Here is a 22,491-nt window from a genome sequence, read left to right as displayed (position 1 = left end):
TCTATACTGACACATCTAAAAATAATATTTTAATTTTAGAGAGTGTAATAGCACTTGATACAGGTTTCCTGAGAGAACTCACCACAGACGGTAGCCAAGAAAGATCCAATCTCCTCTGCTTTGTGTTATTACCCGGTAACAAGCTATAGAATAAATATTTTAGAATACTACCCCATGTTTATATATATTGTGGGATGTATGAAGTTCTGTGAGATAATGATTAAGCTTATTTTGAAGCAAGTCTACGTGATTTGAAGAAAAAAATGTTTGATGCATTAATTAAGGAACAGAAAATAATAACACTGGTAGAGAAAGGGTTCTGTACCTTGATGCTCTTTTACTTAGAGCCCGTGTGCCACAGACAGCATTCAATTAAATAATAGTCTTAGCAATAAACAATGACAATACACAGAACACTACACAACATCACTCCTTTGGCTCAAAGTAATTCCAGTTTGTTACTGAACAGTTGTTACGCAAAATCTCTACCACACAGATGAAATAATAACCTTCACATCCTACAGCTTAAAAGGCTCGTAACAAATTGGCAAAGGAAATTTAGATTGCACATCCCTTATGTAGTTTTATTTCTTGTGCAGTTTGAAACAGCATCAGTATAACTTTGGTATCCATCTAAAAAAGGCTTAACTGGGAGAGCAGCTGGCAGTCACTATTTGTCCAAGGTAAGCTCCGTCTGAAAAGACATCAATGTTCAATGTCTCCAAACAAAATAATTTGTTTGAAACAAAAACAAATAAAATCGTTTGTTTTGAAATGTTTCATGTTGCAGCACACCCAAGACACAGTTGTGTTCTCATAGGGATGTTAAGAACAGGAGTAATAACAAAATCACGCTGAGAGATGATGAGATGCCATAGTGATGGTTGCAGGGACAGTCAGGATCATTTCTAAAAGGAGTGCTCTAGGCAGGTTTGCTTTTAGAGAACTTCCTATTTTCTGGCCTAGTCAAAGGCCTTCCAGTGGTTACATTTTTTCCCTCCTGAAGCAGAATATTGTTTAAGCTAATTTTTACAGTAGGAACAATCATCCACTGGAACAGCCTCCCCAGGGACATGGTAGCATCCCTGTCACTGGAGGTTTTAAAGATGCAATTGTACAGGTTGCTCGATAATTTCATCTTGGCTCCCTTTCCAGAAAAGGGCTGGACCAGATGAACTTTCAAGGTCCCTTCCAACCTGGGCTGTTCTGTGATTTGGGGGATACTGAGACTGAGATATGTGACCACTAACATGCAAGCATTTGTTGTGTGATCATTCCTTTTTAAATCAGCTAGAATCACTCATGACCAGAAAACTAAGATGCTAACTTGCCTGGATAGGATTACGTGGGCCAGTTAGCATGGGAGGGATGCTCAGCAGTGCCAGAATACAGAATACCAGAGGATAACATTAGGACAAAGAGGTTTCGTAAAGTCAGAGAGGTCTCTGTAATGGTTGATTACCTCTATGTGCAATTCTTATCAAATAGGCAATTACATGTTACAATGACTCAGGTTTATTCAATGCATCAGGAAAGCTACTATCACTAGTATTAATGTAGAGCAGATGTACTCACTCTGCAGCTAAGGCAAAAAACCTCGTTCCCCATTTAAAAGCTTAATCACCATTTATGTATGTCTAAACAAAACCCTGACCTTCTAAAAACTCCCTATGCAGCACTGTAACCCTCCATGTGTGTGTATATATATATATATGTATTTTTTAGATATTAGTCATCTTTTATTTATCATAACAACTTAACCTAGGACCTCTTCATTTGCTTTCCTTCTCTTTTTTTTTTCCCCCCTCTGAAGTACCCTGCCAAAATATAACATGCCTTTACCAATTAGGCACCAAATACAGGAAGAAAAAAGTTTCAAGTACATAAACAACATATTTCATAAATAAAACCTAGATTTTTCTTGGCCAGTGGGTGTGAAAGGGAAGCATTTGTGGACAGAAAAGCTGAGGAGAAACTTCACTGGCACAAGAGAATGGTGAAATAATCCAGGCGATAGAGGAGCATAAAACTGCACTTCTCAGGATATCGGGAGGCTAATAAAATTACAGGATCTCATGGTATTGTGTGAAAAGGATCTGAGGAAGACAGAAGGGGCTTGGGAATGAAAAATTCTCTTTCCCACACCAGTAAAAGATATCTTCTCTTTCTGATATGCATCCTCGTCCCATCAAATACAGGTCCCTCCCATGCAGACATTTTATAGGCTTGTTGACATTTACAGAAAAGTAGTTCTGCTCCTCTGACACATAATATCTGTCACCAGAAACCGCCTTCTCATTCATGTCCTGTTGCAACTAACCTTTACACAAAGCCTAGCGCAGTGACCCTCATGACACTGCTACAGCACCAAGAAAACCACTGGAGGTTAACTTTAATATTCAGACATTTATACTTTGGAAGATTTTGTTGTAGAGATTATAAGGCATCCTCTAGGGCTTAAGTAGTCCATGTTAATACAGACTTTCAAAGCTGAAGTCATTCCTATTCATATTTTTGCTAATACATCAAACATTTTCATAAATACGATAGGCACAGACAGGATCTTTACAACCATCAATCTATCTTCACTGTCAAACACAGCAGCTGCCTTATCCTCAGCAAAAACCTTTAGCACGGTTCTGTGGCTCAGTCTGCTGACCCAAAGGACCTTGTTCTTCAGCCATAGCTGGAAGGACAGATTTGCCTTTCAGGATTCCATGCAGCAACTTTTTTTTTGTTCATTTCTTTTTGATATCAGCTGCTTTTTCTCGGTGGGACAGATACCGTCTTTTTGACATGCAAAAGTCCAGAATGCACATCAGTGTATGGAGAATGGACTGAAAGGGTAGTATCAGCAAGGATGTATTTGACCTAACCCACTATTTATATCCCCAACAGTCATACAAACCTTGCCTATTATACACTAGGGCATACTGCCTCCATGTGGCAGCATATGCTTCAGACATGCTTTTTTCTTATATTTCACACTGTCCCCTGTGTGGCTATAAATTTTGATATAGTTTTGGAACAGAACCCATACATTATTTCTGTGAGAAATGGCAACATGAGGATGTAAAAATCATATTGGTTAACAGTGTTTTTCACACAAATATTCACCAGGAACACACATTAAAGTACAAAGGCTATATATATATATGTGTGTATATATATATATATAAAGAATGCTTTCTCAAATATTTATTACACGATGAAAGAAAACTAATTGAAAAAAATTCACATCCTGAACTTGATCAAAGGGGACTGATTGCTCTTCAGACCTATTAGCTAAAAGCAATATTGAAAGAGCAGTTTTGAAAAATTACATAAAACTGTATCACATTCTTTTTTTCAGTTCATAACTGGTTTGATCCAAACTTGACTAGAAGACCATAAGAGTTGCTTTAGCATTAGACCAGCTTTCTGACTCAAGTAGCACTAACACTGTGTTATGGGTACACAGTTTTTCCCATGACTAAAATGGAAATAATTTGTGAAATCAGTATTTCTTCCACACCACACTCATCCCCACCCCAAATCCCCAACCTCCACCTACTTTACCAATGTTGTTAGATACAAGACCTAAAGAAGATAAAAACCATGACAATTACTGTTTTGCCGGTTTGTGTCTTTACATTTCAGTCTCTAACTGCTGACCACCAATGCATTCCACCTCACCGGGAACAAGGTATTCATATGTAATTTCCATGGAAAGACATGACATGGTACGGCTGAAGGGGTTTCATAAATCATCAGTGCCATCATATTTAGGATTTCCCTGCTTTGGTTAAGATGTATTATGATGCTCCTGTCAAATCTCAGTCTTACTGCACAAAATACACAGTGCAAGGGGATGCTATATTTATGGCGACATTTTTTTTCCTTTTTCTTTTTTTTTTTTTTTTAAGACAGTGTAAGGTCTAGAGACAGCGTAAGAATCTCAAGATTAGGGTGTTGCAGGGTGCTATGCCAATTTTAGCTTACATTTAATTGTATAAACATTTTCCTATCTCTGTTTGGTATCCAGCAATGTTATTAGAAATCTTCCAAACACCTCTGTGTTTTTGTCTCTACGTACTGTCCATTTCAAAACTTTTCCAAGTATAAATTAGTAGCTGTACATCTGTTGTTGTTGCTCTGTTTGAACCTGTTGCTGTCCTGACTGCTGTTGCGTTGGCTGTGCCTGGGGCTGCAAGACATCAGTCTGAGGCACTGACCTCCATGTCAGAGGATGCTGTTCCGCTATCTGGTTCCCTAGAGGAGCAATGGAGTTCACCAAGGTGGTCAGGTTTATAAAATGGGCCACAGACTGAGGATTGGCTGCCTCTGGCTGTGGCTGGATGTGAATGTCATTTTGGCGGTTGTGCAGCATGGCGGAACCACTGACGGTGTCAAATGTCACGGTGAGAATTGAGTTGTCCAGCTGTAACTGGCGATCAGGTGCAGTCAGGTGGCCCACGGCCACAGGCTGGAGGTTTGTGAATTGGGTCCCAGCTGGCGTCGTAATGGGGGTAACAGTGATATTTGTCAGCCCGACAGAACTGGAAGGGGCAGTGACATTTGGGTCACCAAGGGTCACCACCACCTGAGGAAAAAAGAGAAAGGTAACCTCAGCCTTATATCTTGCAGCTGACTACCAAATATCAAGCATTAAGAAAGATCAACGGTGTGCCGATGGGCTCATGTATTGCTACTGCAAGCAAGAGAAGTCATACACACAGAGGGGAACATGGAAAGCTTGGAATATAACAACTTCCAAGCATAGAAGTAAGAAGGTAATGCAAGGGAGGCATCTGCGGCATTCAAAACAAGCAGCCGAATCAACCTGCACCAGCTTCAGCCAGTCAGTGGTATCTGGCAAACGAGGAGGTGGTTAACATCAAAGGAAATTAAAACAAACATGAGGAGCTTACTTTTCCAACTCCTTATTTTTTTTAAAGTCTCTATTCGTCTTCATTTTGCCACAATTTATCAAATTAGCTCTAAATGTTCTGATCACTCTCTTGTGTTTGCTATTAGGAAAAAAGAAGTGTTATCCCTCCAAGCAATACCTGCTACTCGTCACTCTGCTACTGGAGCTCACCTGCTGGATGCTCTGAACAGCTGAATTAGTCTCATCTCCAACATTCCCTGTGAATTCACTTTCCTTCTCTGTGTATTCACTGAAGGCAGGGTCCTCAGGCACTTGAGTTTCCTCCTCCTCACTTAACTTTTGTTTTCGTTTATGGCCACGTTTAGGAGCTTTGATATGCTGTTTCCCTTCTGGCAATTCTCCCTGTTCCAAGGCTAATTCCGGCTGGAGCAACACATTTCCAAAGAAAACATTTTGCTTAGTGGAGTTTTAAATAAGAGACTATCGCCTGAAGTTGGTTTACTGTCAATTCTCAGGTGAAGAAACAAACCTTAGCAAAAACCTGATTTCAGGGAGTGAGACCTCACCCTGTAATTACCTCCGTTTTACCAGCACCCATGTTATACAAGAACACAGATCAACAGCTTGCATCTGCTTATACATGTTAAGCTGGTGGTGACCCTCTTAAAAAAGCACATTCCTTGCCCATCAGCCTACGCTCAGCTATGGTATGTACCAAAAAAGTGACATCCCCACCTCAACCTCCAGTAGGCCTGGAACCTAGCTGCCACCAGAATTCTGCAATAGCTAATTTACCTGAACAATCCCAATTGAGGAGGCATCAATGGTAGTTGTCTCTGGCAACTGCTCTAGATCACCAATCCTCACCGAAACAATCTGTGGACAAAGAGGTATCAGCTGGTGAAGTGCAGCAGTGCATACCACCATCAGACAATACAGTATTGCCCTTACAAATCCTGCCACAAAGTAAAAATAATCTAACATTTTACACATATTATTTAATACAAGGCCTTCTGGCATATAATCTTTTCCTTCTCACTGAAAACCAGCAAAATTTAAAGAAAACAATAGAAGAAAATGTTTATTTTCATATTCTAGGTAGAACTTGCTGGGAAGTCATGAATTCTACAGAAAAGAAACAATGTGTTCGAAAAACAATATTATTTTTGGCATTTCTATTTATCAACCTATCGACTATGTCCTATTCTGTTATTTTCAGCTGAATCTATACATCTCAGCTTATCAAAGAATAGAGACAAGTTGCCCCCTGGATTGCAGATGTGTAGCTGCATTTCTAATCTAAAAAAAAAAAAAATCAATAAATAAAGCTTTTTGTTGACTTCCTTCCCAGTCATGATGATAAAAAAAAATGTCCACAGCAAAGCAATACTAATGATAAATTGTTAGTAAAAAAAAAAGCCTCAAAGGGAATGGAGAAGCCTTCATCAACCTAAACAACAAATGCTGAGGAGAAACACAATAGCTATTCAGAAATTTAGAACAGAGAAAAAGCCCCACTGGGGTCAGACAAAACATCCCTCTAATCCAGATTCTCTGCAGTCAGCATTCATCTTTAATACTCAGAATAATTTTCTATCATCAGCAGATGCTGCCATCACCTCTCTATTCACCACTTCTTTCAGATCATTTCTGAATACAGAGAAACACAATGGGGAAAAAAGAATCAATTATACTCACTAATGGATGAAAACAGAACATGAAAAAAATACACATTTAAGCTGAGGCAGAAAAAGAAGAGGGATTTAAATAATCAGGACTCCATTTTTAAGGACTGATGATCAGATATGTTTGCTACTGAAACATAACATACAGAGACATGGTACAGAGACATGGTGGGACAGCTCACATGACTGGAATGTGGTCATGGATGGCCATGTCCTTTTCAGGAAAGACAGGCCAGCCAAGCGTGGTGGTGGAGTTGCTCTTTATGTGAGAGAGCAACTACAGTGTATTGAGTACTGTCCAGGCACAGATGAGGAGCCAGTTGAGAGTCTATGGGTGAGAATTAAGGGGCAGGCTGGCAAGGCTGATACTGTTGTGGGTGTCTATTACAGGCCACCAGATCAGAGTGAGGAAGTTGATGAGGCCTTCTACGGGCAGCTGAGAGCAGCCTCACAGTCACAGGCTCTGGTTGTTATGGGGGATTTTAACTTCCCTGATGTTTGCTGGAAGGACTACTCAGCCAGCCAGCCTCAGTCTAGAAGGTTCCTCCAGTGCATTGACGATAACTTTCTGATGCGAATGGTGGAGGAGCCGGCTAGGAGAGGTGCGCTGCTGGATCTCATCCTCACTAACAAGGAGGATCTGGTTGAAGCAGTAAAGGTGGAAGGCTGCCTTGGCTGCAGCAACCATGAAATGGTGGAGTTCAGGATCTCGTGTGGCAGGAACAGAATATCAAGCAGAATTGCAACCCTGGACTTCAGCAGGGCCAACTTTGGCCTTTTCAAAAAATTACTAGGGGAAATCCCATGGGCAAGGGTGCTTGAAGGTAAAGGGGCCCAAGATAGTTGGTTAGCATTCAGGGACTGCTTCTACCAAGCTCAAGATCAGAGCATCCCGACATGTAGGAAGTCAAGGAGGGGAGCCAGGAGACCTGCTTGGTTAAACAGGGAACTGCTGGGTAAGCTCAAGTGGAAGAGGAGAGTTTACAGATCATGGAAGGAGGGGCTGGCCACTTGGAAAGAATATAAGGCTGTTGTCAGAGGATGTAGGGAGGCAACTAGGAAAGCTAAGGCCTCCTTAGAATTAAACCTGGCGAGAGGGGTCAAGGACAACGGAAAGAGCTTCTTCAAATACATGGCAGATAAAACTAACACCAGAGGCAATGTAGGCCCACGGATGAATGGGGTGGGTGTCCTGGTGACAGAAGATACAGAGAAGGCAGAATTACTGAATGCCTTCTTTGTCTCTGTCTACTCTGCCAGAGGCTGTCCTGAGGAGCTCCGTACCCCCGAGGCCCCAGAGGAAGGCAGGGCAATGGAGGAGTTTGCCTTAGTTGATGAGGACTGGGTTAGGGACCAGTTAAGCAATCTGGACATCCATAAATCCATGGGTCCAGATGGGATGCACCCGCGGGTGCTGAGGGAGCTGGCTGAAGTCATTGCTGGACCGCTCTCCACCATCTTTGCCAAGTCTTGGGAAATGGGAGAGGTGCCTGAGGACTGGAGGAAAGCAAATGTCACTCCAGTCTTCAAAAAGGGCAAGAAGGAGGACCCGGGCAACTATAGACTGGTCAGCCTCACCTCCATCCCTGGGAAAGTGATGGAACAACTGATCCTTGGTGCCATCTTAAGACATATCAAGGATAAGAGGGTCATCAGGGGCAGTCAACATGGCTTCACCAAGGGGAAGTCATGCTTGACCAACCTCATAGCCTTTTATGAAGACATAACAAGGTGGATTGATGATGGCAGAGCAGTGGATGTGGTCTACCTTGACTTCAGTAAAGCATCTGACACAGTCTCCCACAGCATCCTCACAGCTAAACTGAGGAAGTGTGGTCTGGATAATCGGGTAGTGAGGTGGACTGCAAACTGGCTGAAGGAAAGAAGCCAGAGAGTCGTGGTCAATGGGGCAGAGTCTGGTTGGAGGCCTGTATCTAGTGGAGTCCCTCAAGGGCCAGTACTGGGACCAGTATTATTCAATATATTCATCAACGACTTGGATGAGGGAATAGAGTGTGCTATCAGCAGGTTTGCTGATGACACCAAACTAGGAATGGCTGACACGCCAGGCGGCTGTGCTGCCATCCAGTGACATCTGGACGGGCTGGAGAGTTGTGGGGGAAAAATTTAATGAAATATAACAAGGGCAAGTGCAGTGTCTTGCATCTGGGCAGGAACAACCCCAGGTTCCAGTAGAGGGTGGGGAATGACCTATTAGAGAGCAGTGTAGGGGAAAGGGACCTGGGGGCCCTGGTGGACAGCAGGATGATCATGAGCCAGCACTGTGCCCTTGTGGCCAGGAAGGCCAATGGCATCCTGGGGTGTATTAGAAGGGGGGTGGTTAGTAGGACGAGAGAGGTTCTCCTTGCCCTCTATTCTGCCCTGGTGAGACCGCATCTGGAATATTGTGTCCTGTTCTGGGCTCCTCAGTTCAAGAAGGACAGGGAACTGCTGCAGAGAGTCCAGCGCAGGGCCACAAAGATGATTAAGAGAGTGGAGCATCTCCCTTATGAGGAAAGGCTGAGGAAGCTGGGTCTCTTTAGCTTGGAGAAGAGGAGACTGAGGGGTGACCTCATTAATATTTATAAATATATAAAGGGTGAGTGTCACGAGGATGGAGCCAGGCTCTTCTCAGTGACAACCAACAGTAAGACAAGGGGTAATGGGTTCAAGCTGGAACACAAGAGGTTCCACTTAAATTTGAGAAGAAACTTCTTCTCAGTGAGGGTGCCAGAGCACTGGCACAGGCTGCCCAGAGAGGTTGTGGAGTCTCCTTCTCTGAAGACATTCAAAACCCGCCTGGACACCTTCCTGTGCAACCTCATCTAAGTGTTTCTGCTCCGGCGGGGGGATTGGACTAGATGATCTTTTGAGGTCCCTTCCAACCCTTAACATTCTGTGATTCTGTGATAATATAATGAAAGGGCTGATTCAGTTAAGTGCATGCTTAACAGACACCACCAAAACTTGGCCCCAAAAGAACAGAAAAAAAGAGGGAGGAAAAAAAAAAAAGTAATTCCTTTCAAGTCACTGAAGGCCATAAACTTCCTTAAAAAAAAAACCCAAAACAAAACCTGCCACCCGACAATCTACCTGCCAAACTAACTCACCTCTGGGTGTTTACGCCTCATGTGTCGACTCATGGATGCTCTGGTAGAAACCTTCGTCCCACACAGCTGACAGCTCTGGGCTTCCACCTTATCATGAGTGAGCTGGATGTGCTTCTGTAGCATGTAATCCGTGACATACTTCTTATCACAGACTGAACAAGTCCACTGTTTTCCTACTGGTGGCAGATGGAAGGAAATGCTGTTAGCAACAGTCCTCAGCCATGAGTATCGTGTTGTCAGCATCTCAACAAGAGGAACAAATTTATGTTGGTAACATGATCTGTGATACTAGTTCCAAGACTGGCAAGTCTAAAGCAAGCCTAGGAACAGAATTAAGATACTGTCTTTGGATACTGTTTTTTAGAGGATTTACCTGTATGAATCAGCTTATGAGTTTCCATTGTATTTCTCTCACTAAATGTCTTGCCACAGAGCTCACACATGAAATCTTTGATTCCTGTATGAAGAGCACATTTATTATCAGAGTGAAAACAATCTAAGGTATCTGGGACAATTCTGAGTCTCATAATACTTAAAAAAAAAAAAAAATCATAGCCAAACAAGTAGAAGCAACCCACGTTCACCAGCTACTTTTATCTAAGCCATCCTACTATATCTGGCAGAAAATGAATCCAAGAGAAATTGATGTGGTAGGTAAAATTCTGTTTCATGAAATGAGAATCTGAAGACTAACTTAAGACAAAACCAACACTCTAGACCTACCCTAGACCAAAAAAAAATTCTCTTAAAAAAGCAAAACATGAAACTAACTAAACTATGTTTCTTGATTGTATAACAGGTGGTCTTGGCTGATAAGAGGACAAAATCTCCCTCTGCAAAAAGCAGAATATGCATATTTTTTTTAATTAGCATTCTTCATACTCTCTGACTGGTGTACATAAGAGTTCTCTCAGGAAGCCTTTAACTGATTCAGTGCACCTTTTGTACACCTTTAGAGACCTCACCCGTGTGTCTTTTGTAATGCTTCAGCATGTTGACTTTCTGTGCAAATTTTCGGTGACATTCCTTGCACTCATATTCTTTAATCCCTTTGTGAAGTTTCATGTGGTGACGAAGTGCATGTTTTGTCTTCATTCCTGTGAGACAAAAGATACAGCATGGTAATTAGTCCATTGCTCCCACTTTCAGAAGAGAACTCAGGATGATCATGTTGTTAACCAAGTGCTCTAAGATTATAATTGCTGCACGTCCACAATTGCGTATTTTTAATTGTTTAGGTAGCAGTTATTTTAATTCCAGGCAAAAGCTCTGGAAAACATCTGAATAACCACTGAGGAAGAAGCAAACAGCAGCGACAAGCAAAGACAAAACATCCCTATGGACGTCAGACTTGCTGCCTTCCACTAAAATACCAGTTCAGATTTGTTCAAATTATGACATGAACAATTCAAAAAGTCAAAGCCACATTGACTCGAGGCTCTTTCAGAGAGAAATTATTTCTTAAGCCTGAAAGCAGCCTAAGATGAAAAAATCAACTTGTATTCACTTTTGTGCTACAAATGCATTGGAACTCAGGCAAGCACTCCTCAATCTGACAGAAGCAAATTTTATTAAAATCAGTTTTGTCTTACAGGCCATGAAACTAAATTGTCTAAAATTAGGGGCAGTTTATTTACTCATAAGGCTCCTGATTAATACAGTTTCTGCCTTGCAAAACTGCAGGATCTACAGCACTCCAAGGACCTTTCCAACATTCTAAGAATGGAAGTAGCTTTAATTCAGATATTCACCTGCTATTCAGTATCACAATTAATGGAAAACAAGGCATTAGACATACCTTTGCCACATTCTGCACACAAGTATTCTCGGATATTATCATGGACTCGCATATGTTCTTTTAACATGTCTTTTCTAGCAAATGATTTGCCACATTGCTCACAAGCATGACTTTTTACACCTTAAAAATAAATGTAAAAGACAACATGAACAAAAAAAAAGTTAATGAAAAATGCGCATCTCCTAAAAACTGACTAAACTGGTGAATTAGAGGGCAACAGTCCACCTGTGTTGTCAACCACACTTTTCATGCATATTGTAGCCCAAATAAATTTAGAAGACTTTGGAGAGAGAGAAAAGCTGGCTTTTAATGTGATATCTGAAAAAGAAGATAAAGCCCGAGGTAGGAAAATACTGAATAGCGTGAAATAATAATGAGCTGTTAAAAATGATTTTGCAATAGCAGTTTTCAGCCTGCGTAATGGTGAGAAGGCAGCATGGATAAAAATTTGGGGAAGAACACAACACAGAACTAGGATTTTTAGCAGGTGAATCCTGCAACATATTAACTAGGAATCTGGACTGTGTGCCTAGACCAAGTATTTTCACTAATACCACTTGCTTTAGAAAATCGGTCTACTCTAAAGGCATAAATATTACATTCATCTTATTGTAACTTACAGTAAAAACACATAACTTATTTCCTCCTGAAAAAATAAGGCAACCACTGGCAAAAGAAATTTCTTTCTAATACTGATAATAATAAACACAACATTTTTACCTGTATGTATAAGCTTATGTCTTTCCAGATTTCCTATACTGTTAAAAATCCTTCCACAGATTTCACATGGATGGATGTATCTGAAACCAAAGAGACCAAAAACTGACATTCTTTTCTTGAGACAGAGGTGCTTTTCAGGCATTTCTGTCAGTAACTGTATTTCATTTGGTAGTACCGATTACTATAAAAGTTCCTTGAAACATAAATGCATTTTTAAAATGAGCCTTAAGAAACCCATAAGGTCACTGGAAGCTTGGAGTGCTCTGGCATTGCTATATCCTCAAATCATAGTTTTTAGAAAACATTTTCCAAAATCATAGATTTATACTTTATAAAGCCCAAACTGGGAGGCTGTTTACTAATCACCTGTGTGAAGTTAATCATTAGTGATATATATTTCAGGCTTTTAATAAACATTTTAACACCCATCATACAGTTTCAGATATTTTAGTACAGCCCAATTCTCCAAAAGCATCAGGTGGCAGAGCCACTGTATCTTCAAAAAACATAGCTCCTTATATCAGTCCAATATATCCTCTTACTTTTGCACGTTAGGATCGGGCAGGTTCTCCCGATGAATGACCATGTGGGCATGGTAAGTCGCCTTCAAGGCAAAACGTCGATTACAAATGCTACAGCCGTAGCCTTTCTCCTTGTGCACGTCCATGATGTGCTTCAGGTACTCCTTCCCTCTGCCGAAAGTCAACTGTGGAAGCAACCAATAGTGAATGAAAAGGGAAAAAAGCCCTTGGGAACAGCAATGATCCAGTAACAAGTTACCAGGATCTCGAGCCAGAGCTAGGAGACATAAATAGCCCACGTATCACTAGACGAAAAATCTGTTAAACTTGGTTTTAGGCCTGAAGCCCTTTGGCTATTACAAGCGCATTGCTGCAGGACATCAGTTAACTCATTTGGAAAACTAGCTTGAGGTGGTGGTACCTCTGCTTCTCACACTGTACATGTTGAAGACCTCCAATTATTTGTGCGCTGAAGAACAGCCTTGAAGAGAACCACGTCTAACCTCTGCTAGCTGTCAAAGCAAGGATGCCACAGAGAAAATGTCTTCTGGAAAAAACGTCTTCTGGGCTCTAGGGACACAGTAAGCTCTAGTCTGCATAATAAGCTTTGGCACTAGCTCCAGAAGAGTTGGTATTTCCAGGCGTTGCAGGACAGTGATTCCAGCTCAGCTCCTGGAAGTGCTACAACTGTGACAGACAGGTGCTCCACTATTTTGTTCCCTGGGCAAAGTAACCTGCAAAGTGCCATAATGACATGATCTTTTGCTCCAATTTTGGAACTAGTCAGGGCATTTCTGACAGCACTGCACAGCTTGGTGAAGGGGTACTTTGGTAAAGGGGGAAAAAAAAAAAAAAAAAAGAGACATTCTTAAGAGATCATAAGGGATATTTCACTAAGACTCATTTGTATGTTGTTCTCCCGTAGGAATGTGTGAACAGCTATTTTCAGCCAAAAAGAGCCTCTCCATCTCATTACAGTTAACACTCATTTTCCACAGCTGTTGCCTTACACAACTGTTTACTTCACAAACACTTAAAAAAGCACTAACCCCACCCCCACCCCCCCTCAAAAAAACCAGCTTCCAAAAAGAGCTTTCTAATTTAAATGGCACAATTGGCCTCATTTGGAAGCATACAATTTTACATAGTTCACGTACCCATTAAGTGTCAGGAGTTAAAATTACCACACTGAAAGCAAACACGTGATTAATTGCTGTGATACCACATCATCTTATGCTTACTGACACAAGCTTAAAATCAGTTTGCACTTAAAAACAGCTCACAGATAAGAACAGAAAGCTGAAATATTATTATTGCCCTGTCTTTAAAATGAAGCACTTTCACCACATTAAGTGTAGACTGAAATAAGCTCTGATTTCCAGGGGCCAACCCGGTGGCTTAACTATCGACATTTCCCTGTCTGTACGTCAGTTTGGCCAGTTTTGCTGTTCTCACTGATTCCTTCTGCATCCCACCCACCCCAGCAGAGCATCCTTGCCCAGTAAGGGCACAGAATCCAGACAGGCCTTAAAGACGCCATTCTTCCCCATCACTTCTTTACAAAATGGCAAAAGACAAGCAGTAAGAGATTTAAAAAGTCTTCCTCTCTCAGCTGACAACTAAGTATGTTCCAGGAGAAGTTCTAATGCCATTCTGTTAGTATGTAGAGTAGGCCAAGAATAAGCAACACACTGAACATAAGCAGCAACCTTAATCTCCCAAACTGGATATCCACTAGAGGACCATCTGATCTCATAAAAATTAATCAATTTGTGGACTCCATCATTCAGAAGTCCTATAACAATTTTAATTTGCACATAATTAAAAGGTAGTATAAGTTTCTGAATGCTTCTTTATTGGTTTTTTCCTCCAATTTTGCTTGCTTGCTTCCTTGCACACAGATAAGCGTATGTATGTGTATGTATCTTTTTAAGTATTAACATTCACCTTATAGATCACCTAACATCCTACGGAATAGCATCACTTCATAGATCAGCAGTAGCAAGCACTGCAGAAGAGAGCAGACCTGTGGACTGGCTTCCTCTTTGTGAACCCTTAACGTTATTTAAAATTCTGAATAATTTATCGACATCTCCACTCCCTCCCAGACCCCCCCATCCCAAAACAAATTAAATTGGAAGTATTTAAAGCTACCTGGCACCTTTTGCAGCTATACTTGTGAGGCTCAGAATCTGCACTTTCATCAGAGTTGTCATCGTTTTCCTCTGATGAGATTCCAATTTTACCAATGAACTCTTCCCTCTGGTGATCATCCATTAGTGCTATGTCCTGTGTAGGGTGCAAAAGAATATCCTGTTTTAATAAATTAAACGTTTATTTCAAAATGTAACACACAGTTGTCAGCTTTTGTTGACATGCAGACTACCTTGCATTAAGAATTGCTGTAACATTTTTTATTTGGAATATCCTCCTGCTCCATTCAATTCGGGTAAACAAATTTCCTCTGTCCATGACTAAACAAGGAGCAACTGTTTATCTAAACAGGTAATACTCATTTTTTTGTGTATGAAAGGAACTTTAATGCAAACGCACACTCCACTGGTGCAGTATTACATCCATATAAGTGTCTTTATGAGCACCACTGAGTTAAAACTCCTTTCCAATCAATTCAGTGTTAACCTAATTACATCAAAATAATCTGTGTCTAATTAAGCACTATTAATAGGGGTTTTTTTGTCATTTGGAACACTTTGATAAAGCCAGGTGAGGAACTCAACACACAGGCAGTTATGCTGGCATACACAAGAGAATTACAATCACTGGAATGGAAAAGGCAGGAACAGTTAGTTTTCTTGTTTGATTTTTTTTTTTCATGCAAAGAGAGGGTATGACAGTAACCCCTCAGCCCAACCAAAGTACCACTGGAACAATACATCTGTCTGCAGCCTTCCTGTTAAATTATTCTCTCTGCTTTAAACTGAGCAACCACTGTGATTCACCCAAGGTCACCGAGGTGTTTTTTCCATAGTGTTTGGAACAGTCTTCTGCAGGGGTAGCTGAAATAACTTCACATATGCTAGTCCACATACTCTGTAGCAATCCAGCTACGGAAAAACAGAGCCATGGGTAAATCAGAGCACAACCCACGTCAGGCTGCTCTAGAAACATCACTGCTTATTAATGTCTGCTAAGTAACACACCTTTTCTAATAAATTATTAACACAATACCTTAAAATGGACATGAATATGATCTCTCAACACATCCACCCTGAAAAATTTCCGTCCACAGATTTCACAGGTGTATTTCTTGTCTCCGTGTGTTAGAAGGTGTTTGTTCATGTTGCTCCTACATGAAAATACCTAAAAGAAAAGGAAGGAAGGTACAGAACATATTTACTGTCCTATTTTATTCATTCTGGCCAGAAACATGTAGAAGCTCCTGTTAAGCAGCCAGCAGACTACCTCAGAAACTGCAGGCACAGCAAAACATATGTACACGGTTGCAAAGAGCTGACTGAAATCAGCTGTTCAGAGGTAGACTTCTAAAAAAGCTACAGCAAAATTATATAGGCTAGATTTAGAAATACTTAAATCTTTTGAATCACGAATTCTGCATCTATCTGCAAAAAGACACATCCACAAAATCTACCTTCATTGATAAGTAACATATTCAAAGTATTAAAAACAAAGGTCCATATACCAACTTAAGAGTTGCTTGAGTACATCTTGCACCATGAATCACTAAACATTTATAAAATCACTAGTTAAACCCACAGTCTTCATACTTGTGATAACAGCAACTTCAGATCGTAAGCATTTAACACCCAAACACAGCAGTGCCGTGACTACACCATGAATTCACTTTGATTTCTAATAGAAAATGTTTCCCAATTCACACAGTCGATTCCAGTTGTTTACATTCTGGTAGAAAAATTTCACTCTAAATATCATAAGTGATGAGATTTCACAGACAGACACAGTGGCCATGTCACACTCTATATTGTGCTACACGTCATGAAAAAGAGTCTAGTCTGAACTTCGATTTTGTTCTTATTTTTGGCTTAACAGCTTCCACCATCCCTGGGCTTGGATATAAAATGGAGCTACGGCAGTTTGCGGAGTAACATCTTGGCTGGGCGACAGGGTTCGCTGGTAACTGAACACCTGCCTGTCCAAGTTGCCAGGTAATCCGACTTGGCATGTACCTCAGTGCATGTCATTTACCTCAACCTTTTGGCAGGCTGTGTGCCTACTCACATAGGTTGCTACTGTGTTTTATGACACGGGTGGTAACTTGTTATGCCATGGTAGCTCGTTTGGAGGTGCTGGGTTGAGGTGCACCATACCCCGGCCTGTCCTTGGAGCTTCACACGCCAGCAAAGCCACCTACCTTCCCGCACACGGGGCATCCCGAAGGCTCCTTCTTGTAGCGAACCATGTTTTCCGTGCTGTGCTCAAAGTCTTCTCTTTTCACACGTCTCACCCCTTAACAGAATAGTCCCCATCAAAAAAACAAAACAAAAAAAATAAACCATGGTTTTCCACTCCAATCTGTATGCCCTTTCAGGTGAATACTGTAAAGAAGAGTGAAATACTGGGAAGAGCCTCAATGCAGAATTTAATTGCTAACAAAAGGATAATTTCTAAATTAAAATGGTGTCTGAAGAATACAAAAACAGTCTGCCAAAGTGATGTATTACAGTTTACTGGTTATTACACCAATTGTAAAGTGTCTGAAAACAGACATTTATTGTCAACTCCTGGAAACTGCCTTGGCACTTGGATCAGGTATCTGGGCCAGAAATTCCCCCTTACAGTCTCTAAGGAGACAAGCAACCACCCAACATCATCTTTAATGCTCAAAGAGGATTTCCAACCTCTTTCTCTGCTACTTTCAGGAGGGCAGACAGCTGCTGCTGTTCTGTGAAAACTAAACATGAGCCACCTTGCCATTGTCATTCAATCCCTTGTCCTCCAGTTCACGACACAAAGGCCTGAACCTCAAGAGTGGCCAGTGCCAACTGGCTACTCCTAAAGCACTAAATCAGACAATCTGGCTGCTTTTTTAAAATCACCTTGGGTTTTATCATCTAGATCACCAGAGGCATTTTAATCCATATTTCAGCAATCTGCCATCACCCAAGTTTTTCCAGAGTCTTTGAGTAGCTATAGCATTCTTAGATATTTGAGATTTTGAACAGTAAACTCTTATTTTCATATATGCTCAAGATTTTGAAAAATAATCTTATATAGCATCCCATTTATACTATATTTATACAGCAGTCACTTTCCATTGTACATTGCAAGTTAATTCTCTGCCTTCAAATTTTCAAGTTACCACTTTTTTTTTTTAAAAAAAACAACGAAGAACAAAATTCAAAGAAAGAAAAAGATGTAATTTAATGATCTAGTCTAATCTACTGCATAAGCCAAGCAACTTTCACATGACTGTTAGTAGCACTGGATCCAACCAAGTGAGGCTGAAAAAAAAGGTATGTGCACCTCCTAGAAAGCTTTTTGTAGAATTAGACAAATCCCTCCCACGATCTATTACTATTACTTTTTTTACATGTCACATTTTGCTGAAACTTGCTACTCTAGAGCAAGTAACTGACAAAAAAATGATAGTTACCATCCAGAAGAACTAACATGCAATCATTTCCTTAACCTTCCCACCTCTACTGCTGTTCTAGTAGTAGTAATTAAGTTGATCCACAGTATACTTACCTTCCAAGTGTCGTCTTTGATGGTCTAGCATGACATCCTTCCGGTAGAACATCTTATTGCAGATTTCACATGCAAACTTCTTATCCCCATGCTTTTTCTTGTGTTTTGAAAGATTACTGTTTGTAGAAAAGAATCTGAAACACATCTCACACTGGAATGTCTTGTCATCTGTAAGCAAGAGAAACCATACAGCTCTTTACAGATGAAAGCATGTTTTGTACGTTTGTGAGACAGGTAGTTCTTTTGTTAGAATTGAATTTTAACATATAAACTGTCATGACATGAATTGAGGAGGGAAATGCAAAAGCACATGTTTTACTTTAAAATTTTTTTCAAAAGCAATAAATATATGTGATTCAAACTTGAATACAGAATCTAGCATTGTAGCTTCCTCACATGGGCCGTTTCCATTGTGGTCTAGCATGAACTGAAATTATGTTTGGAGTAGATTCTGTTACAGTTGTTTCCAGTTTTTAATGTTGGTAAAATCACTACACATTCAGCAACACAGCATCACATGAACTGCTATGTCTAAGCACCAGAAAACTTCTGCCAGCACTGGCTCCTAATACCAGCCAGTACAGAATACTCCAGAAGAAAGTATAAAATCTCAAAAAGACACTGCTACATGACAAGCAGCCTATGGGGAATTTGCTTTGTATTCAGTAGTTGAGACTTTTCTTGGAGCACAAAAGCATGGTCCTGTAGATGGAATCTGCCAGTGCTGAAGCAATCACAAAGAATGAACAGTTTGATGCCTTGAAGAGCAGAGCAAAAACTGCTGCTCCTTTTGGTCAACTGGGAGAGAAAATGAGCTGCTGCCCTTGAATAAACAGAATACTGAGAGGTTACTTGGCATCACTTGCCATTTGTCGTAAGGTTGAAGTTTTATACATGCTGTACCCTCTGAAAGGAAATGAGAAAATCTACTTTGAATGGTGCCATAAGGGGCGGAATCACCCAGGTGATTCTGGACTAAGAGCACTCATGGGTCCATAAAAATAACCAGGATGTCATTTGCTAAGCATAAGACTCAGCATAAATAATAAGTAACCACAAGTGACGGCTACAGGAGAAAAAGACAGGTTCTAGTGATACTAAGAAAAAAGTCTGTAGAGACCACTGGAAGTACAAAGAAAGCATGAGAAAGCAGAAGAAAACTGTAATCCCAGAAAACTACAAACTATTGATAGTTCTGGCTCCCTTTCCAGTTCCTCTATTTCAGAGAAATGAGGTGAAACTTAGTTTCATGAAAGAAAATTAAACAGAGAAGGTGACAGGGTATCTGTGAACATACAAATGAAATACCAGTGAGGATATCAGACAGGTGCGCAGGAGATACTAAAAAAAAGCAGTACATAGTGGATGTGTTGCTCTGCAGATTACTGGTTACACTTTTCTTATCACAAAAAGTTTTATTGAGAGAAGAGGGGCAGGTTTCTTGTTGTGATGATGACAATGATCTAAATTCCTGCTTCCCTTCTGTCGTTTCTATGCCGAGATGGATTTGTGGACATCCCCCAAAGTGGAGTAGAGGTGCCAGAGGGAGCGGAACAGTTAGCCAGCCTCACCTGTCCTGCAGTTATGGAATTCCAATGCACTCTCTATCCGGAAGGCTTTTTCACACGTGGTGCACTTGTATCTGTACTCAGTGTCAACCTGAGGATTGTGAACAGTAAGTGTTTAAGCAGGGAAAAGCCAAGTCACGTCTGACAGAGAAATTCTAAATCTCAGCTACTTTTTCTGCTGTCTTTTCCGATTTTTCTTCCTTCAACAGGACATTTAACTACTCACTGATGCAAAATTCTGATTCTATATCATCCTGCCATGTTCCTACATCTAAGCTCTGTCTCTATACAGAAAGTAGACCATGTACCTGTGTGCATGTAACAGTCTTTCTGATAACCTCTGATCTAACACAGAGACAGAATTTTTGAGAAGCAAGGTATAATCTGTCTCATTCTCCAGCTCCAGAACAGATGCCAGCAATCTGAGAGATTAGCACCTTGATGTCAAGCAGCAAGGGAAGTATTCACTGATAAGGCCCCACCACAGGCATGCTTAATATTTATATGGCAGCCACACTTGGAAGGCCCTCACCAACAGGAATGGTGCTGCTACTGTAAGCACTGTAGGTTTACACATGTATACACAGCCCTTAATGATACAGCCTTTACCCAAAGAGTTCACACATTAAATGACACTACAGGTGGGAATAAATGAAACAGGACAAGTGAACAAGACTGGAACAATCCTATTTAGTACCATAAACTGAAGTCAGATCTCACCTCTAGATTGTGCAGCTCCAGCTAACTCCAGCTTGCCTTGCTGTAACTGATGCCTGAAAACAACTTTCTATAGAAATTCAGACACGAAAAAGGACTTGTGTTCTCAAAAGCTGTCCACACTTTGCAAATTCATCAACTGTTCTAACAGAAGATGTTACCTCTCCCTGTCAGTCTTGTCTCACTTATTCACGTGGATATGCGCTCACATATAATGGATCCAAGCTCTCCAGCCAGCAGCTGGAAGCTCACAGTACTTTTTCACCTAATCTCAGAAAGAGCCCGCTAGTCATTTCCACTCACTTCGTTCCTGCTGTGCTTGTATGAAACGTGCTGCTTCAAGCTCTCTTTACGGCTGAACAGCTTTGCACATTCCTCACATTTAAATAGTTTGTCACCTGAGGGGATCAATCAAGATAAAAAAAAAGAAGTCAGCAATTGATAATAATCAACTCCAGGCACACAGAGGAAACCAAACCACAAGCAACTGCAAACAATGATGATGCAAACAGTGATGAGAAGCTCTAGTAGTTCAGGAAAACCAACTGGTGGACTTTAACCTTTTCCAACAATTTTGACAACAATTTTGTTTGGTTCCCCCACCCTTTTTTAGTGCTTATTTTTCACAGAATCCTTAGAAGTAGGTCACAGACTCCTGGAACTGCAGCTCACAAGCTAAAAAGCACCCGGCTGACATTTACACAGCAATGTCACCTATGTGCCTGTGAAGGTGGGGGGCAATACATATGCATGTATTTAAAGAGAAGAACAGCTTTGGAAAAAACATCACATCCTCACTCCCGTTCAAAACATATTTCTAAACTAAACTTATAAATACTGTAATTTCAACTTTCAACTATTATCTTCTCATGCTCTGGTCTGCAAAACTAAAAGAGTTCCCTAGAGAGAAATTTTAAAAAAAGTACAAAATAAAAAAGAGTTATATTAAAATTATGCATCCCGTTATCTAAGGATAGCCTAGCTCTTTTTCTCAAAGGTGGAACCACCGAGATACAAAAATCAATAAGCACATGAGGCAAAAATCAAACCTACCATGAGAACGGATGTGCCTGCTGAGGTTGCTGCTGTTCTGGAAAATCTTACTGCAGATACTGCATTGATAGACTCGCTTGTGCTCCCCGAGTTGTTTTATCAGCTTGCGCCGTATACCATGTCTACCAGAGAGAATTATACTTCTTTTGATGGACATGGCGGCTTGATGAGCAAACCTAATGGATTAGAGAAAGAAAGGCAGGGACTGAAAGGTATCCCACAGATGGAAAAAGCTAGAGGAGTGTTATGCTCAGCTTCTGGCAGGAGAGGGGGGGCTGGAGCTTCCTCATTGCCCAGGCACCCTCCTGGCCACCCCCTGGAAGCAGCAGATTCAGAACGCAGCTCACTCCAAATTATCGTTGCCCAGCACAACAAGGAAAAAAGCAGCAGCCACCAACCTCAGAGATTCTCTTTGCAGGCCCCTCAGAGGAATATAAAGGATGTGTTCTGCTTATCCTCTGAAAACATTAGCACTATTTCAGCTCAGAAAGCTTAGTGGTTTGCATGCAAAAGGTGTATATAAGAGAGCAGCAGGGTGCCAAGAAGCGGTACTGTTCTATTTCCCTGCACAACCACCCCCTGGAATGCATTTTTAATGGCTCTGTGTCGACTCAGGATTTCAATATATAGCCTTACCAGCTAATTTTGAGAAATCAAGTGCTTTATTATACAAAAAAGAATTCAAAAAGCCAATTTTACCCAGACAAAAAGACATAAAAGAGTCTAAATTAATCAAATTACATTTAAGAGTCTCCCTGAGG

At 40.8% G+C, this 22,491-nt stretch overlaps 1 protein-coding gene across 3 annotated transcripts in view; it reads right to left on the bottom strand.

The window, feature by feature from the left end:
- Positions 1-317: 317 nt before the first annotated feature.
- The window catches only part of PRDM15 (PR/SET domain 15), a 42,184-nt gene continuing 20,010 nt past the window's right edge, over positions 318-22,491 (bottom strand). For 2 of the 3 annotated variants that reach the window (XM_065639419.1, XM_065639434.1), the window contains 16 exons: positions 21,731-21,906; positions 20,981-21,075; positions 19,964-20,051; positions 18,393-18,560; positions 17,056-17,150; positions 15,894-16,025; positions 14,859-14,993; positions 12,726-12,889; positions 12,184-12,263; positions 11,464-11,583; positions 10,631-10,762; positions 10,039-10,122; positions 9,666-9,841; positions 5,666-5,746; positions 5,081-5,293; positions 318-4,582 (listed from right to left, as the gene is read on the bottom strand). In XM_065639419.1, the coding sequence (XP_065495491.1) occupies positions 4,106-4,582; positions 5,081-5,293; positions 5,666-5,746; positions 9,666-9,841; positions 10,039-10,122; positions 10,631-10,762; positions 11,464-11,583; positions 12,184-12,263; positions 12,726-12,889; positions 14,859-14,993; positions 15,894-16,025; positions 17,056-17,150; positions 18,393-18,560; positions 19,964-20,051; positions 20,981-21,075; positions 21,731-21,906 (2,416 nt within the window). In that variant the 3' untranslated portion in view covers positions 318-4,105. The remainder of the gene's footprint in view (positions 4,583-5,080; positions 5,294-5,665; positions 5,747-9,665; positions 9,842-10,038; positions 10,123-10,630; positions 10,763-11,463; positions 11,584-12,183; positions 12,264-12,725; positions 12,890-14,858; positions 14,994-15,893; positions 16,026-17,055; positions 17,151-18,392; positions 18,561-19,963; positions 20,052-20,980; positions 21,076-21,730; positions 21,907-22,491) is intronic. The other variant, XM_065639427.1, reaches the window with a different exon arrangement.

Source organism: Caloenas nicobarica, chromosome 1 (genome assembly GCF_036013445.1).
Source record: "Caloenas nicobarica isolate bCalNic1 chromosome 1, bCalNic1.hap1, whole genome shotgun sequence".
NCBI classification, from domain to species: Eukaryota; Metazoa; Chordata; class Aves; order Columbiformes; family Columbidae; genus Caloenas; species Caloenas nicobarica.
The sequence above is the reverse complement of the archived record's forward strand: the minus strand, read 5'-3'. Positions and strand labels throughout refer to the sequence as shown.